The 18252-nt window shown below is 48.7% G+C and overlaps 1 protein-coding gene across 4 annotated transcripts in view; it reads left to right on the top strand.

Annotated features, from left to right (window-relative positions):
• Window positions 1–7657: 7657 nt before the first annotated feature.
• Window positions 7658–18252, top strand: part of LOC142008777 (caspase-14-like) — a 32646-nt gene continuing 22051 nt past the window's right edge. For 2 of the 4 annotated variants that reach the window (XM_074986073.1, XM_074986074.1), the window contains exons 1-6: window positions 7658–7949; window positions 9626–9718; window positions 10020–10114; window positions 11810–11965; window positions 14963–15191; window positions 17289–17417. In XM_074986073.1, the coding sequence (XP_074842174.1) occupies window positions 7871–7949; window positions 9626–9718; window positions 10020–10114; window positions 11810–11965; window positions 14963–15191; window positions 17289–17417 (781 nt within the window). In that variant the 5' untranslated portion in view covers window positions 7658–7870. The remainder of the gene's footprint in view (window positions 7950–9625; window positions 9719–10019; window positions 10115–11809; window positions 11966–14962; window positions 15192–17288; window positions 17418–18252) is intronic. The other 2 variants (XM_074986072.1, XM_074986076.1) reach the window with 2 other exon arrangements.

Raw genomic sequence — 18252 nt, 5'->3', positions numbered from 1 at the left:
TAGGAACATTAGAAATGTCATGGTAGAGCAATGGTCTGTCTAGTCCAGTGTCCTGTCTCTGACAATAACCAGCACTTGGTACTTGAGAGGAAGGTGCAACAAACTTCATTGTAAGACAGACTGGTGGGAAGGACAGAATGACTAGCAAGAGCCCATCTGGGTCGTCAAGCCTTTCCAGAGCTGAAGACTAGAGATATTGCTAGCTATAGACAGAAGACTGGAGATATTGTTAACGCTATGAAGGCAACTTGAGTCTCTGCCTCTGCCTTATTAAAACCATTAAAAAAAAATAAAAACTATTTCCAATACGGCACTATTTCCAGATCTGAAGTGGGTCTGTCGCACAAACGCTTATCAACTAATAGATTATTCTAGTAGCCTTTAAAGTACTACATGACTGCGTTTTTGTTTGTTAAGATACAGACTAACATAGCTACCTCTCTGTGATCATTAAAAACTAATTCAGGCACTTGCTTGCTGTGAAAACAGAAAGCAGTCAAGTAGCACTTTAAACAGTAGCAAAATAATTTATTAGGTGAGCTTTCGTGGGACAGACCCACTTCTGAAGTGGGTCTGTCCCATGAAAGCTCACCTAAAAAATTATTTTGCTAGTCTTTAAAGTGCTACTTGATTGCTTTTTGTTTTGATAGTATATAGACTAGCACAGCTCCCTCTCTGTTGCTTGCTGTTGTTTTTCACCAGGCTGGGTGCCAATTTGGGGTCAGTAGTATACCCAGTGACTCCTGGAACAGGGCCATGCTAAACACCTAAGCTATGTCTACACTAGAGCACAATTTTGAAAGGTGCCCTTTTGAAAATGATGAATCGAAAGATTGCCTGTTGAAATACAGTGTCCACATGCTAGCAGAGGCTGGTGCATCCAATCTGCCATTTTGAAAGGGCGAGGCGCTCTTTCGAAAGAGAGCATCTACACTGTCCCAAGCGCTCTTTTGAAAGAAAGGGCCAGGAAACACAATGGATGGAGTCACACGGCAGACAAGCCCTTCCAGGGCTTCAGCCAGTTGCCCCCTTAAAGGGCCCCTCCCCAACAGCCTCATCCTCACAGCACAAGGCCTGTGGAGCTGCCATGAGCCCAGTAGGCGCCAGTGCAGACAAGGTACAATGGACAAGCAGCAGCAACTTGAGCTGCTTCTGGCCATCGCCAGTGGCATGGTCGCCCTGCTGACCTCAGCAGTGGCAACTGCCCTCCATCTCCTGCAGGGGCTGCCCCCCAGCATAGCCATGGAACCCCCGGCCCTGTGGCTCCTCCGGGGCCCCCTCCCCGGGTTCTCTGCCAACTCTGGAGCTACTCCAGTAGCTCTGACTGGTGGAAGCACCTGGTGATGGGGGAATGGACAATGCCAGGTGGCTCCAGAATTTCACAATGTGGAGGAAGACATTCCTGGAGCTCTGCCGGTGGCTAGCCCTACGTTGCAGCATCAGGACACCAGGCTGCAGTGCGTCCTCTCCAACAAAAAGAGGGTTGGGACAGCAGTCTGGAAACTGGCCAGCCCAGATAGCTACCACTTCATTGGCCACTGGTTTGGTGTGGCAAGGCCACAGTCAGGGCCATCATCATGAAGGTAAGGCAAGCTTGGGCCACACACCCAGCAGGGAGAGGGGGGTCCTGGGAAAGGGGGCCTGCCTGGGCAGGAAAGTGACCCGGAGAGGCCTGGGAGGAGGGGGGCCGGGAGGGGCTGAGGGCTGGGAAGGGTCTGTGGGGTGGGGGTGGGGGGTTGACACTCCCCATATGCCCTCATAGGTGCATATGTCCTCCATCTTGTGCAGGTGGTTCAGGCATTGAATGCCATGCTCCTGTAAAGGGTGATCCGTGCTGGGGACGTGGACACAGCCATCGCTGGCTTTGCAGCGCTCAGGTTCCTGAACTGCTTCGGTACCCTTGATGGGCCCCATATACTGATCTGTGCCCTGGAACAAGCGGAGGCCAGTACATAAACAGAAAGGGGAACCACTCTGTGATGCTCCAAGCCCTGGTGGACAGCAGGGGCTGGTTCCAGGACGTTTATATTGGCTGGCCTGGCTGCACCCACGATGTGCAGGTGTCTAGAAACTCTGACCTGTGCTGCCACATGGAGGCAGGAACTTATACTCCCCAGAGGGAGGTCCCGCTCGGGGACACCATGGTGCCCCTGTGCTCATGCAGCCCTATATGGACCCTCCAACCCCAGACAGGAGCACTTCAACTCTCAGTTAAAACACGCCTGAAACGTGGTGGAGTGGGAGTTCGGGCAGTTGAAGGGCTAGTGGCACTGTCTCCTGGCATGCCTGGAGGTGGGCCTCCTGAGCATCTCCAAAGTGGTGGGTGCCTGCTGCACTCTCCACAATATTGTGAAGAGTAAGGGGGAGGATTTCATCCAGGGGTGGGTGGCTGAGTCTGGGATGGGCTATGACCAGCAAGCCGCCGCCCCTAGCCACCAGGTCCACCGGGATGGGATCCACGTTGGGAGGCCCTCAGCGAGCACTTTGCTCAGGAGCCCCACTGATTACCACCCCCAGAAGGTCCCCCGCACACTCCCCTCCCCCCCCCACTCCACCCTCCCCATCACTCCCCTGCACACTCTCCCCCGCAACCCCCAACCAAGCACACAGCACACGGGATGTGGACAAAATAAAGTATATTATGTTTAACCACATTGTGTGGTTATTAACAGCAACATAGAGTGGAACAATATACTTAAAAATACATGGGGATGGGGGGGTCAAACTATTTACGTTGGAGCAGGGTACACGGCTGGAGTTATTGCAGGGTAGGGGTGAGGGCCTCAAGCCACAACGTCCCTGGGATCCCCATCCACCCCGGTTTGGGGTCCCCGGCAGGGTTGGGATGGGGCAGGGAAGACGGGGAGGTAGGGCCAGAGGGGGCTGCCTCAGAAGGGGCCTCTACAGGGGGGTCCAGCAGGAGGACAAGCAGGGGGCAGTGGGAGGGGGCAGCCGGGTGAGGAGCTCTCTGAAGGTGTCTGTCACGTCCCTCAGGGTCCCCATCAACTCCGCCCAGGCCACCCGCCACCAGGTCCCCTCAGCCTCCTCCAAGCGGAGGCACCACTCCACCACCTCCACCTGGCACTGGACAGCGGCGGTGAGGGTGTCCTCTGCGCTCTGCCTCTGGCCCCTCCTGGAGCACGGACACCCTGGTGCCAGCACTGGGGCTGCCCGGTCTCCCTCCCTCACCTCTGTGTCGGGGGATGTCCATCATGACCAAGGGTGCTTGGCTCTCTTACAGTGCAGCTGCAGGAACAGAAAAGAAGGGACAGGCCGTGAGTCTGGAACCCCATTCCCCTGTGGGCAGCAGGTCCCCGTCCCCCATCCGATGGCAGGGCAGCCCTGGGGGATCACGGAGGCAGACGGGGTCCATGGGCCACTGGGGGCGACCCCACTCTGAGGTCTGGCCCCACCCCACCCCTCCCCCCAGCAGCAGGCCGTGGCGCTATCCATGGGAGTGGGTGCTCAGTGCTGCTGGTGGCCATTATGGTGTCCTGAGGGTGACGTCTAGCTGGGCTGTGGCCAGCCACAATCCACTGGAGGTGTGGGGAGCCCTAAGGCAGGTATGGAGCCCCGATCAATGATGTGGGATGTGTGCTCTGTCAGGACCTTAGCAGAGAGTCCACTGCTCAGCTCAGGCGATGCCCAGGTGGCAGAGGTGTGGCTGGCGGAGTGCGAGGGGGTCTATGAGCAGCTCACCCTCGTCACTTGACCACTCCAGAGCTGGCCCTGGCTATGGTCCCAATGGGGTGGTGCTGGCTGCAGGTCCCAGTTCCTTGTCCTCTCCGGGGTGGGGCTCCACAATGGGGGTGTCCAGGATGTCGGGTGGAGAGGAGCTATCCGTGGGCCCCAAGAGGCTCCACAGCCCCTTGTAAAATGGGCAGGATGCGGGTGCTGCCACTGATTGCCCGGCTGAATCCCTTGCCCGGGCATAGCCCTGCTGCAACTCCTTAACTTCACTCCTGACCTGGTCAGGAGTGCAGACAGGGTCACCCTTGGAAGACAGCCTGTCGGCCAGCCAGGCGAAAGCTGCCACGTTCCAGTGTTTGGTCCTTATTTCTTTTAGCACCTCTTCCTCCTGCCAGAGGCTCAGAAGGTTTCTTAGCTTGTTCTCCATCCAGGCCTTTTCTGAGCCTGGCCAGTCCCCTGAGAGCCCTGGGCATGCTTGATGGGGGGGGACCCTGGGGCTCCTCAGGTCTCTGGCTCATTGCCATTGCGTTCCGGAAGCTGCAGAGGGTGCTTGCAGGGGTGTGCAGGAGCAGCCAGTGTAATGGCAGCTACCTGCACGCTCTCAGCTTCCTGTTATGGGGTCTCTGGGTCCGTGCAGCTTTAAGGGCTGCTGAACTCATGGACCATAGAGCCCCAGGCACTGGCCAGCACATCTCCACGTCCCAGCTGGCCAGCGCCATGGCGGACCTGCTCTTTCGAAAGAGCGGGTTGCAGAGAGTCTACGCACGTTTTCTTTTGAAAAAGCCCTTCGAAGGGTGGGGTTGGGGGCTTTTCCTACTTTCAGTTAGGAGGAGCGAATTTGAAAGCTAGGGCACATTCCTTCAATTTTCCTTTCAAAAGAGCATGCTGTGTGTGTAGCTGCACCGCACTCTTTCGAAAGAGGGCCTGAAATTTTGAAAGTACCCACCACGCAGGTCTAAGGTGAGGAGCAGTTCCTGCAAAACTTCCAGGAATGGAGACTTTTCTCTGTCTGCGTGGGGCTTGCCCCAGTATTGCAGCTCTGCTCACTATGGCCAACAAGTAAGGGCTGCTCTGCAGAAGCTGACAAACTCAGGTACAAGCCAATGGGATGTGAATGCAGAATTAGAGCCCACAGTGGAGGCTGATGCGTTTCTAGTGGGTAGGGCAACATATAAATGTTCTTCATGGCATGAAATATGTAGCTAGGTTTGCAACTGGTGCAGGAATCTGGCCACTAACGTGATGTGTGAGGTGCTGACAGCAGAATAATTCAGGTCAAGAGGTGGGGCCTTACTGGAAGCTATAATGTAAATGCCCTAAAGACAAATCCACCTACAATCAGCAAAAACTCATTAGCCAATGTTCCTAGATTTTTTGTTTGTTTCTTTCTTTCTTTTCCTGATCTTTGCACAGAGTGTACAGCAAGATTCTTTTGATCTATTTGGGACCTATTTCAAACTGACTGTCCTCCTCTATCCCCGACAGTCAGCTCCAGGCAGGACAAACTGAGCACCCCATCCCCTTCTCCTGTGTCAGTATGGCCTGGACCCTTCTGCCTTCTCTGTCCCTAACCAGACCATATGGACAAATTAGCCAAGCCCTGCCTCTTCCCACCCATATAGACCCAGGGACTGATAGAGCCCCTGCCCTAAGGACCAACTGATTTCCCATATCTCACCCCAGTCAATTCACTCCAGGAACACTACTGTCAGCTTGGTGGGACTTGCCAACAGAACCCACAATGGGCCTCCCACCTCCAGAAAATCCAGGGTGTTTTTTGCCTTGCATTGCTGATCAGCCACTGTGCCCTGGATGCTACCTCAAACTCTTCCCTCAGGTACTGGCTAAGGGCCCTGTTCCGCCCCCCAATAAGTCCACAACAGTTGGGTTTTGCAGCTAGATTACCGTAGTGAAAGTGACCTAAGAACAGAAAAGTGGCCATAACAGGTCAGGCCAACAAGTCTGTCTAGCTCAGTGCCCTGTTTTCTGCCAGTGGCTGGGCCATGAGTCAACGGGAATGACCAGAGCAGGGCACTTATCCAGAGATCAATCTCTTGTCATCCAGTCCCAGCTTCAGGCGGTCAGGGGCATGGGAATATGGGGGAGTGGAGAGGCAGGGCCCGTCACTCTGCCCATCCTCTTTCTCCCTACGTCCTGCCCCCACCCCAGCCAGGCTGTAAGGTGTAAGCTAGGGTGTATAAGAGCAGAGAGCTGCACACCCTCCAATGGCCCACAGTAGGGCAGCTGGAGAGCAGCCCCCAGGTTTCTGCAGAGGGAAGTCGTGTCTAACCAATCTATTAGAATTCTTTGAAGGGGTTAATAAACATGCGGACAAGGGGCACCCAGTGGACATAATATACCTAGAGTTCCAGAAAGCCTTTGACACGGTCCCACACCAAAGGCTTTTATGTAAATTAGGTGGTCATGGGATAGGAGGAAAGATCCTTTCATGGATCGGGAATTGGTTAAAAGACAGAAAACAAAGGGTTGGAATAAAAGGTAAATTTTCACATTGGAGAGGGGTAACTAGTGGTGTTCCCCAGGGGTCAGTCCTGGGACCGATCCTGTTCAACTTGTTCATCAATGATCTAGAAAATGAGGTAAGCAGTGAGATGGCAAAGTTTGCAGATGACACCAAGTTGTTCAGGACAGTCAAAACCAAAAGGGATTGTGAAGAACTACAAAAAGATCTCAGCAAACTGAGTGATTGGGCAGCAAAATGGCAAATGAAATTTAATGTGGGTAAGTGTAAGGTAATGCATGTTGGAAAAAATAACCCAAATTACATGTACAACATGATGGGGTCAATTTTAGCTACGACAGATCAGGAAAGGGATCTTGGAGTTATAGTGGATAGTTCTCTGAAGACATCCACGCAGTGTGCAGCGGCAGTTAGTAAAGCAAATAGGATGTTAGGAATTATTAAAAAAGGGATAGATAATAAGACAAAAGATATCATACTTCCCCTATATAAAACTATGGTACGCCCACATCTTGAGTACTGCGCACAGATGTGGTCTCCTCACCTCAAAAAAGATATAGTGGCATTAGAAAAGGTTCAGAAAAGGGCGACTAAGATTATTAGGGGTTTGGAACGGGTCCCTATGGGGAGAGGCTAGAGAGACTGGGACTTTTCAATCTGGAAAAGAGGCGATTGAGGGGCGATATGATAGAGGTATATAAAATCATGAATGGTGTGGAGAAAGTGAATATAGAAAAATTATTTACCTTTTCCCATAATACAAGAACTAGGGGACACCAAATGAAATTGATGGGTAGTAGGTTCAAAACTAATAAAAGGAAATTTTTCTGCACACAGCGCACAGTCAACCTGTGGAACTCCTTGCCCGAGGAGGCTGTGAAGGCCAGGACTCTATTAGGGTTTAAAAAAGAGCTTGATAAATTTTTGCAGGTTAGGTCCATAAATGGCTATTAGCCAGGGGTAAAGTATGGTGTCCTGGCCTTCAGAACAAGGGCAGGAGATGGATGGCAGGAGATAAATCACTTGATCATTGTCTTCTGTTCTCCTTCTCTGGGGCACCTGGCATTGGCCACCGTCGGCAGACGGGATACTGGGCTGGATGGACTTTTGGTTCACAGTTCACAGTTCTTTCCATGGCCCATCTGCAGCTCCTTATCCCCCAAGGACGCCCTGCCCAGGGTGGCAGCCCCAGCCAGGTTAGGTAAGAGCCCCTCATGCATGCGCAGGGAACCACAGGCCCTGCGCCTGCCCTGAGTCCGGGACTCGGGGAAGGGAGATGGAAGGGGAGCTTCTCTCACCACCACCCCCTTGGCTGGTGGAGGCCCCTAGGCTGCCCGGTCCAGCTCTGAAGGGAGGGCTTGAGGGAGGAAGAGGAAGGCCGGGGCAGGGCCATGCAGGGGGTCCGACCTCCCGGCCCCCTGAAGTGCAGCAAGCCCTGGGGCCGAGGCTCAGCACACGGAGCCGCACCTGGGCAGCTTGGCGGAGGGCACCGAGGGACCTGCCCTGCCCTGCCCAGCCCATGAGTTTCGCTTCTCAGCCTCCCCCCACGCCCCGGGAGCCGGCCAGGGAGCAGCCCAAGCGGGCGGGCCACACGCGAGCCCGGGCGGGGCCGGCGTCCGGCTCTCGCCGCCTCCCCCGCACCCACGACTCCCGGCGGAGAGGCGCTGGGTAGGTGGCGGGGGCCCGGCCCGGGCAGCGATGGAGCCGCTGGAGCGCGCCGCCCTGGCCCAGCGGAGTGAGGCGCGGGCCGGGCAGACGGCGGCGGGAGCAGCGGCAGGTAAAGGGCGGCGGGGCTGGAACCGGAGGCGCCGCCAGGCGCAGGTGCAGGCGCTGTCCGGGGCCGGAGAGCGCTTTGCAATGGGGCTGGGCCACCGGCCATCCACCCACCCCCTGCGCGCCGCGGGCGGAGGAGCCGCAACCCGCCCCCTGCCGGCCCCGTGCGGGCGCGGGGAGAGGCTCTCCCTGGGCTTCTCCCGCCCGGCGCGTGCCGGCGGGGCTGCCCCACACCTGCGTGGGGGCAGGGGCAGGGGCAGGGGCAGTGGCGGGGGAGCCAGCTGGGGAGGGCCCCGGCCCGAGGTCGGCCTGCTGCCGAGCCAGCCTGGGCTGAGCGGCTTTGGCCAACGCTGTTGGGAGCGGCTGCGGGCGGGAGCACCAGGGAGAAGCTTGGCCCGGGCTTGGCCACAGGCTCGGCCCACCAGGTGGAGTGGCTGAGCGGGAGCAGCGTGTCCTGGGGGTGGGCCCCCTATTGTGGGGGACTTTCCTGGCTTCTGTACTACCCTGGTGAAGTGGACCAGCGAAAGGATCTGAGTCCTCGCTCCCGCTCCCCTTACCCAATGGCCTCGCTGACCCTGCGGGCGCCCCTTCCACTCCTCCCGGTAGCAGAGTCCTTCACATCCCAACAAGGTTGGGCCCAGGTCTCCTGGGGCTGAACCCCCAACCTCGTAGTTGCTTATGGCAGGGGCTAGGGTGTCCCCGCTCCAGGGTGCTCCCTTCACACTGGATGCTTTCCTGAGCCACTGGTCACCTCATGTAATTCAAAGTGACTACAATTTCTTACCCAGCAGCACGCCCAGCTGCAGACTTCGTTGCATTGCCAGCCTCCAGCTCCTCCCATTGGTTCTCTGATCCCTTTCCAGTGATCTCTGGTCGCTGCAGGTGTGCGTCTTCGCACAGGATCAGCACTCTTTGGGCGGCATTGGCCTCTGGCTCTGTCACAGCAGGTTTGCCTCCCAGCACAGCCACACTCCTTCGGCCGTGTGTGTCTTTAGCTCTGTCACTGCAGGTCTGCCTCCAAGCACAGCTGCGCTCCCTGCTCTTCTTCTTAGCCCTCTCTCCTCTTCTCCCAGAGGCCCAGTCGAAAAGCCAGCTCACACGGAAGATGGGACCTGGCCTCCTGGTTCCCTCGTTGGCCTGTCCAACCTGTAAATCTGGCTGACTTGGAGTGTTGGCCTCTTCCCATTGTCCCTGGGGACTATCAGTCTCAGGTCCCTGGTTTCTCATGGACCCTTCCCCTTTCAGTACTGGGCGCTAGCCGACCAAAACGCCCATTGAATTTTAGTAAGGGGCCAACAGTCCCCTTAGAAGCAGATTGCTGATGTGCTGTGTGCTTAGCTCTGGGCAGAGGGGCATTGGTCTGATGCAGATTTTGTGACCAGGGCGGTCCCAGGGGTGGGGTGGGACCTAGGGCAACCCTCCTCCCACCCTGTCCACCAGGCACAGGGTCCCAGGCAACCCCTTCCCCTATGTTGTCTGCCCCACACCTCATCCTGCTGCACCCCCAGCCTGACTCCCATCCGTGACCATCCTGGTGAGGGATGACTTGGAGCAGGGGGGGGGCAGTGGATGGCAGCTGCAGGTGGTCACCTTCCCCACCCTCCATCCCTCCTGCTTCACTCACTGCCCAGCACTCTGCTGCACCCTTCCGCCCACTAAGCCCCGCTTTTGTGCCAGCAGCTAGGAGTGGAGGCCTCCGAGTTGCCCGCAGAGGAGTGGGGCTCAGCAGGCCAGGAGGCAGCAGTGGAGCGGAGCAGACTGTCACTCCATGTGGTGAGTGTGGGGCAGAAGGAGGGAGCCTGAGGGGAGATGATCCTCTGCAACTGCTGCTGCCATCGCATTTTGCCCCAGATAATCCTCACCTCCCCTCCATAAAATGGCTGAGGCAGCTATGGGGCCCCCAAAAGCGTGGGGGCTGGGGCAGCCAGCCAACGTCATCCTATGGACAGGACACCTCTGATTTTGACTTACAAAACATTAGAAAAGGCAGATACTAGTAAAAGTTACACTAAAACAGCTTCACCTGCCATTTGAGCTACATTTGCAAATTACTTGTTTTTAAATATCCACACAGCTACTGTACTGAGAACTGGGGAGCAGCAAACTACAAGTGAGACAAGTGATACAAGTTTTAAACGAACAACTCAGCAAAGTGACTATGATGAATTGGTAACTATTTTTCAGTTTTCTCAGAACAGTTCAAAACCCATGAGGACCTTGGGCCATGTTTCCTCCCATTTTCATGGGTGCAACTACCCTGGACTTCAGTGAGAGCTGCCCTTGTGTGACAGAGAGTGGAATAGGCCTGATATTTGTAAATATTTGAATTTCCCTGAATCATGATGCAGTTTTCTCAGGCTGATAAGGATGGAATTCAGTAGTTCGCTTAACTTGCTATACTTTTGCTTAAGAGAGGAATGCTGGAAATATACTGGTCAAAGTTCCAAAATAAAAAAGAAAGAGAGATGGTACAAACATGGAGCTCATAGGCCCAAATCCACAAAGGTGTTTAGGCTTCTAACCTCCACTGACTTCAATGAAAGTTAGAAACCTAGATAATTTTGTGGAACTGGGCCTTAGATTTCAGGTATAGCAACAGCACAAAGTAACTTTAGAAAATTACTAGTAATTTTACTGATAACCATATTCCTTATAGTTTTAGAAAACTAGCATTTCATGGATATGGAATTATATGCACTTGGATTGAAATACTGGCCATTTTGAAATCAGCAGCAAAATTTCTAAACTTTGACTTTAGCAGTGTATGGATTTCACTCCACTTCTTTAGAGACGTAGTGTCAGATTGTGCATGAGTTCATTGGGTTTGTACAAGTGTAGTTGAATACAAAATTTTTTCATAGATGGAACCATCTGATGTTTATTTCCTTTTCATGTAGCAACCAAAATAGTACACATCCCACTTAATTTGCTTCTCCTACTAGTCCTGTTAGTGACAGATAACCCATACCTCTTTGTTTCCCCTCCTTTCTTCCCCTTCTCCCCCCATGTAAACCCTTATTTCTAATTGTCTGCTCCAAATCTGAAGTGGGTCTTACCCACGAAAGATTATTACCTAATAATAAATAAATCTGCTAGTCTTTCATGCGTTACAGGACACCTTGTTATTTGTGAAGGTACAGACTAACAGGGCTACCCCTCTGAGTTTCAGAATTATTTGTTTAACTTGAGGAACAAAAACATCTATCCTTCCTTCCTTTTGTGAGTCAAACCTGTAATGTCAACTTTCTTCTGTGACTAATTTTTGTATTGCAACTATCCCTGAAGAGTTTAATGTTCAAGGATAACATTAACTAGTTTATTTTATTACCTGAAATACAGAAAGAACTTGGACCCGAATCCTTAAATACAGATGTCTTTAGCATGCTGTTGATCATTTTAGAGATTTTTCTAACTGAAACATTTTGGCCAAATTCTCCACATTTGTGATTGTTATTATACCTTGTAACTCCATTGACTTAGATAAAGTTAATCGCGACTTGTCCAGAGCTAAGAAGGAGCAGAATCTGCTAGGGGAATGTCCGGACCATTCTCTGAAATGGTGCTGAAAATAGTTTGGTCCTATTTGTAATTATGATTAAACCATATTCAGCACTGGTTCATCTGCACCAATTGCAGATACCCTTTGTTAGCATCACATTGGTTTGATGTTATGGACAAGGCTATAGAAGCCCAGTCTTATCACAGACAATCCCACAGTCAGTGGGATTTCTTTCAACAGAGTAGTTGCAGGATTGGGCCCTCAATCATTTGTTCCTTGTAGAAAAGCACATTATGGTACAGCAATGTTGTTCAGTTCAGGTCCAAACTATTTGTCTGATGAAACACTTAAATTTAATTTAACAGGATACATATGACATGAGCAAAAACCGTGTGGCTTTTTTGATGTGCGTGACAACGGGCAGGCATGGTGCAGAAAGGGATATTGAAGTAATGAATAAGTGGTTTGACGTGTACCAGTTTGAAATGCCTTCTGGACAATGCATAGATCCTAATGGGCAGGTAGGTCGTTAAAATTATACCATACCAAGCAGATAGCTTCACATGTAATGCCTCCCACATCCTCCACCACTGGTGAGGTGGTGCTTTTTGAAGCTGTGGTGAAATCAGTACTGTAGAAGTCGATACAATATGATGTTTAGAAGATACTTGCCCCACCAGAATTATTGATTATCTTTTATAGTTAGGGCTTGGGTCAGCCAAAGTACCTGAAGCTGTGGGTATGGATCCTTCACAGACTGATCTCCGCAGGAAAAGGGACAGCCTAATGCATTTTAACCTTCAGCTCTGTGGACGGCAATAGGACTTCCACAAATGAGCTCCTCTCCTCCAATACCCACCAAATCCAGATATGTGGTGGGGGACAACAAGCTGCAGCTAAGGGATTATAGGTTGGCTGGATTAACCTCTCTGAATGATTGTTTCCAGATTTGATTTGAGACTAGCTGAGCCAAAACAAGCAAAAACAAATGTTTGTTTATTTAAGGATACATGGGAGTGTGTTTTTTCTTCCTTCCTCTTTCTCCCCTTTATGGGCAGTCTGTTGTACATTATCACACTATGAGGCTCTCCCCTTGCCTTTATTGCCCTTTTGTAGAAAGGCTAATCTTTTGACATTGCCTCTGTGTTGGTTGTTTACAAAGATCAGTGTCACAGTGTTGGTGTCCTACAAAGATCACCTAGCCGTCACAGCTGAGCTGGCGTCCACCAGGCAGGGGTGGCCACAGGGTGATTATCAGTGAGCAAGGATCAAAGTAGTTGTCAGAGTGAAGATCAATAAGCAAGAGTCAGTCAGGCCGGTGATGGAGACGAGAGAACAGGCATGTTTAGGAGGCTGGAATCAGGAAGCAAAAGTCAAGCTCAGAATCAGGCTGAAGTTTGAAACAGGAGATGAAGAAGGTGCAGTTGTAGCAAGTCAAGAATCTGCATCCAGGCAGAGAGCTCTGCAGGGTTAAATAGTGCACTTGGCCAATCAGAGGCTCTCAGGGCGTTGTCACTCTGGATCCTTTGGGCGGTACTTGCTGTAAGGTCTATTCCTCACAGTGTTCCCCAGCTGTGGCTCTGCATAGGAGTTATCTCAGGCTCCACAGACCTGCAGGGTTGTAGTCCCACAGATCCTTATACACTTTCCAGTGAGCTGTTAGCCAAGGACATCTTGAAAATGTTGTTGTTACAGCATTGCTGAAATTGTCCCTTTGTCTTGCACAATTCCTTAGTGTGCTTTCTTATATTATAAAATCAAGAACAGGAGTTGGCTCAGATTCTGCCTTTGCATACACTTGTGCAACCCTGTTGATTTCAATTTCAGTAGGATATGTGTAATGGAGAGCAGAATTTGTCCCAGTGATATTACTTCTGGGTTGCAGACATAATGTAAATACTTTCTAAAGTACTATTGCACCATGTTCCTGCAAAGTTTTTGAATCATATCATATTGAAAATCTATGAATTTTAAAAAAGTAAATGTATTTACATGTTAAAGGTGCCAGTATGGACTGCATTGAACACCCAAAATGTAGTGTATAGAGAGCTTGACAGCATTCACATTTTACATTTACATTCTAATATTCTCATTTCTCAGCTCTGTTTCCTTTCCGCTCAGATCCAGTGGTACAGCACCACAAAATCTGCCTATATGAAGGGAAATGCTTGCATTTAGAATTCAGGCTCATCACTGGCACTAAAATGCTCGGATGAAAAAGCTAATCTGTAAACTCTACAGTATTTACAAATAAGCCCACACAGTCTTGCTACCACTGAAGTCAATTGGAACTTTGCCATTGGTTTCAGGGAGAATATGATAACACCTCAGAGATTTCACTGGGAATTCTGGGGGCACTGCTGCAGGACTGACTTCTAAATATTTTCATAACTCTTAAGTAGCTGAGTAAAATCATATTAGTGGCAAGCAAATGTTAAATTGTTATAAAATTGCATAAACTTGTAATTATTATGCAAAGTCTTCAGAACCTCTTTATTTTGGGGTATTGACTTTCCATCACCACATCCTCATTGTGGAGCATTTTTAAATTAAACAAAATACATGTTTTGAGAAATCAGTTCCCTTCAAAACTCTTCCTTTTCTTCCATCATTTTGTCAGTGAAGGTAAATTAACTGAGACTTGGGAATATTTACTAGGGAAAAAAAGTGTTAATTTCAAGATCTTTGTCTGCGTCATATCAAAACCTGTAATTCCCTGATATAGTTTCAGTTGAATAAAATCAAGCATATTGCTCAACTACAGCAGTTTAGTGTTAACAATACTTACAGATCAGATTGTGATATCACTTTGCAAGTGTGAATGAAGATCAATTTTTATGAATTCGATGATGTGCCAATTAGAGTTTCAAGATGAAGTCTAACAAACTAAATTTTCCAAAAAAGTTTTACAGCTAATGTAGGAATGAAACCTAGTTATGATAATCCCTTTTTATTGAGTTCAGGGGGGTGTTACTTACTAATTTTAATGCAAAATTATTTTCACACCAGCTTTTACTTTATTTCTCAAATCAGGATACATGATGTTCTTAACCAATCAAGATTTTGGCAGTTCACCCAGAACCACGTATGAGTACAATCAATCCGCAGTTCATCAATCAAGTATAGACACAGCCAATCAATCAAGTATAGACACACTGAACACAAAAATAAATACATTAAATATGTGTTTGCAGTTCCAGATCTGTTCTTTCAACTTTGTATTAAAGCTGGTTTGGGATTTAGGTCAAGAAGGGAAGAAATCTCAGTCACAGGACTGTGTGGGTAAAGAGCTGGAATAATACAGCTTTTTTGTTAGCTATTATTGTTTGTATTATAGTAGCATCTAGGAGCCCAGTAGAGTTAATGACCCTGCAAGGGGTACTAGTAGATTTAAAATACTTATTGTGGCTATTTAATTTGATCCTTTTTCTGTATTGTTATTTCAATTGTTCATAAATAATCTCCTTTTGAGGATTATTTATTTTGATTAGTGCATCTAACATAGCTATTTGTGACAGGAAATATTGCCAGCATTGGAAGAGTTCCGGGATCAAATCAATCAATCTGAGGATGAAATCAGCTGCTGCCTCATCGTTCTTATGAGTCATGGGAGGAATCATAACCTCATTCAGGGTAAAGATGGTGACACGGTTGATCTTGATGATATATTTGCACTATTCAACAATGTACAATGCCCAAAGCTACAAGAAAAACCTAAAATCTTCATCATTCAGGCCTGCAGAGGAGGTGAGAAGGACATTATGTGTTTGCCGAAGTAGTTTTGAATTTTTAACTCTTCCTTTGAAAGTTTTATTTCAAGTCTCTATAAAGTATCTACAGTATGTCTTGTTAAAGCTAACCCAGTTACTTCAGCCATTCTCTGTACTATTGTGTTGGTCATGAAAAACTGGATGCATTCCCAGATCTGGTCTCTCAATCTCGAAGCACCCAGTGTTGAAAATGGCAGAAGAAATGCCTTCTACCCACAGAGGGCAGCAGCGTACTGTTGCGAGTGAAAGAAACTATGAAGTGACAAAATGAATCTGACCTGTCCTCCTAACTCAGCAGAATAGGTGGAGGTGACAGGTACCTCAAAGTTTGCAAAACTTATGTAGTAGAAAATAGGAGAGTCCTCAGGGTTCTGAATGGGAAACTGAACAGCAACCCGTTCCTCACAAAGCAAGGTACATGAGGCCTGACTTCAACTAATGCCTGATCTTCTCGGGTAACTGCCTGGCTTAACAGTCACAGACAGGTGGCAGTGTTGGTCTGTATCTTCGTAAAACAAAAAAGCAGCCTTCTAGCACTTCAAAGACTAACAGCATAATTTATTAGGTGACAAGTTTTTGTGTGACAGACCCATTTCTTCAGATCTGGAAATTCTGGTTTATCAGTTAGCCCACTTCTTCTTAGAAGAATGTCCAGCTTCTTAGAAATGTCCAGCTTTGCCAAGAAACGGATTTTTTTTTTTTTAGGTCCCTTGAATAGTCCTGTAAGACCAATCTCACTGATGAAATGCTTGTGGGGATTCACTGTATTCAAGATGCAATATTTCACAGTGCAGTTTTATCACTGTTGATGCATAGAACATAGCAGCGTTCTCTGTAAGCCGAGCGCTTGGGTGGCCACCCAGAAGAGATTCAAATGCTTCACGACTGATAAGCAGAGCACCCACACCCTCCACAGCCAGCTGCATGTGTTTCTATTGGTGGTGCACATCCACATATACCTCAGTGCACATAACAAAATGTATTCTGCACATGGGGAACACTGACACAGTCAGAAATAATGTTCTCATCTTCTACTAGGAGACTGTGCTAAGGCTGTGGCTAAACAGGAGTCGGGGTCCAATAAGCCGACAGGCTCATAGGGTCCTAGTAGCTTCAGAGAGGCACCTAAAAGTTCAGATACCTGCCTGAAAGTTATATTAATAACCTGAACAAAAATGGAGATAGAATGTTCCCAAGAACAGGCTTTTTTGTGGGGCATTGGGAAAGACGTGACCAAAACCAGAGTCCACCTCACTTCAGAGCAGCTTCAGATTCTAACACAAGTCAAACATTAACGGAGATCCATGGTTGTGTGCAGACTTGAGCTGTTGCTGTTTGTACAACTTTAAGCATTGTGCCCCAGAAGCCACTGCTGTCACAGCCTGGCCTCACCTTCCTCCCAGGCATTGAGACTGTCTAGCAGTGCTGATTGATAAATTAAAATAGACAAAATAACCATTACATGATTTGAAATTGAAGTGTTGCTTTAGTTATTCAGGTTCCTGAGATACATCATTTTCATTTCTGATTTTTGTGAAATTTTTCCCCAAATATTTTGGTTTCAGAAGTGTTTGTCGTCAATATTTTTGATTTTTTTTGTTTTGTTTTTACTTTTATCCTTCTTATCATCTTATTTCCCAGTTTTTTCCAGTTTGCAACTGTATAGCGGGAGAGGCAATGGAAAAACGAACGGTTGAAAAAAGGACAACTGACAAACCAGAAAACTGAAATGCAAACAAAAAAAAAAAAGAAACCTGTTACTCATTTTCTAATGTTGTGTTTAAAAAAGTAGGAATTGCTGACAGTGACATAAAATGATGTATTTTTTAAAAATATACTTTATTCAAAAAGTTTCCTCAACTCTGCTCTCTATCTATCTCACCAACTCCATTACTGCTGTATCTCAGTAGAAAAAGGTGGGAGTGTCAGGATGTGAAAATACTCTGATACCTTGTAAGTTTTGTATAAGAGAAACAAGTGAATAAACAGCAGCCTACACATGCAAATCACTCAGAAATCATTACAGGGAGCAATATTCAGTATTTTTAAACAGATTTTCTTGTCATAAAAACAGGAGAAGAAGACCATGGAGTTGAAGAAATAGAAGACAAGTTCATGGAAGCCGATTGTATTTATAACTTGATAGCCATCAGGAGGCTGCCAACAGCTAGCGATTACTATGTTGTATATTCCACTCAAAAAGGTAAGAGAAATGAGGTCAAATGAGGCCCCACGTGCATACATGAATTGTGATTGATTTTAGTGGAGAGTTGTGTGCATGAGAGTGGAATTTGGACCTTTTTAAAATACAAATTATGACTCTGATATACAGTAAACCCTCGATTTAATGGACTACTGGGGGAAAGGGGTGTCTGTTAGTGCCGAAAGTCCGTTAAATCTGAGTGCTGTACTGCACAGTACCCACCCCTGGACTCCCTCCCCAAAGAAATGCTGGCGACTCAGCAGAGCTGCTGCCAGGGCCACCATGTGCTCCTCCCCGAATGGTGGGGCGTGTACGCACGGGCAGGCAGCACTCGCATGGACGCTTCACCCCTGGTGGGAGGAGCACATGGCAGCTCCTCTGGTCTCGGCCGCTGGGGTAGCCCCGGCGGCTCCTCCAGCCCCAATGGTTCTGGTGAACTGCTGGCATTTATTAATTTATTTGGGGGATGTCCTTTATTTTCGATATCCGTTAAATTTGGGCCTGTTAAATCAAAGGTCTACTCTGTATGTAGTTTGAAGTCTCTCTTATTTGGTCCAGTTCCAATCTAGTGCAACGGTTATCCCATTCGACAGAGAGATTAAATGGGATGTTCAAGGTCATATAGGAAAACCTATGGCAGAGCTAGGCTCCCTGTAACTCTTAAGCTCTATTCTGTAAAAACAAAAGCATCTCTGACATAGGCAATGTGTGTCTCTCAATAACTTGTATTTCATAGTACAGGGAAAAGGGGTGAGAACGACTTATAGTGAAGAAAATACAATTTGCCTCTATTGAAACCAAATATCCAAACAGGATGCAGATGGAGAATGTGAAT

The sequence above is a fragment of the Carettochelys insculpta genome, chromosome 2, assembly GCF_033958435.1.
Source record: "Carettochelys insculpta isolate YL-2023 chromosome 2, ASM3395843v1, whole genome shotgun sequence".
NCBI lineage: Eukaryota > Metazoa > Chordata > Testudines > Carettochelyidae > Carettochelys > Carettochelys insculpta.
Note: the sequence above shows the minus strand (reverse complement) of the source record. Positions and strands in the feature narration are given on the sequence as shown.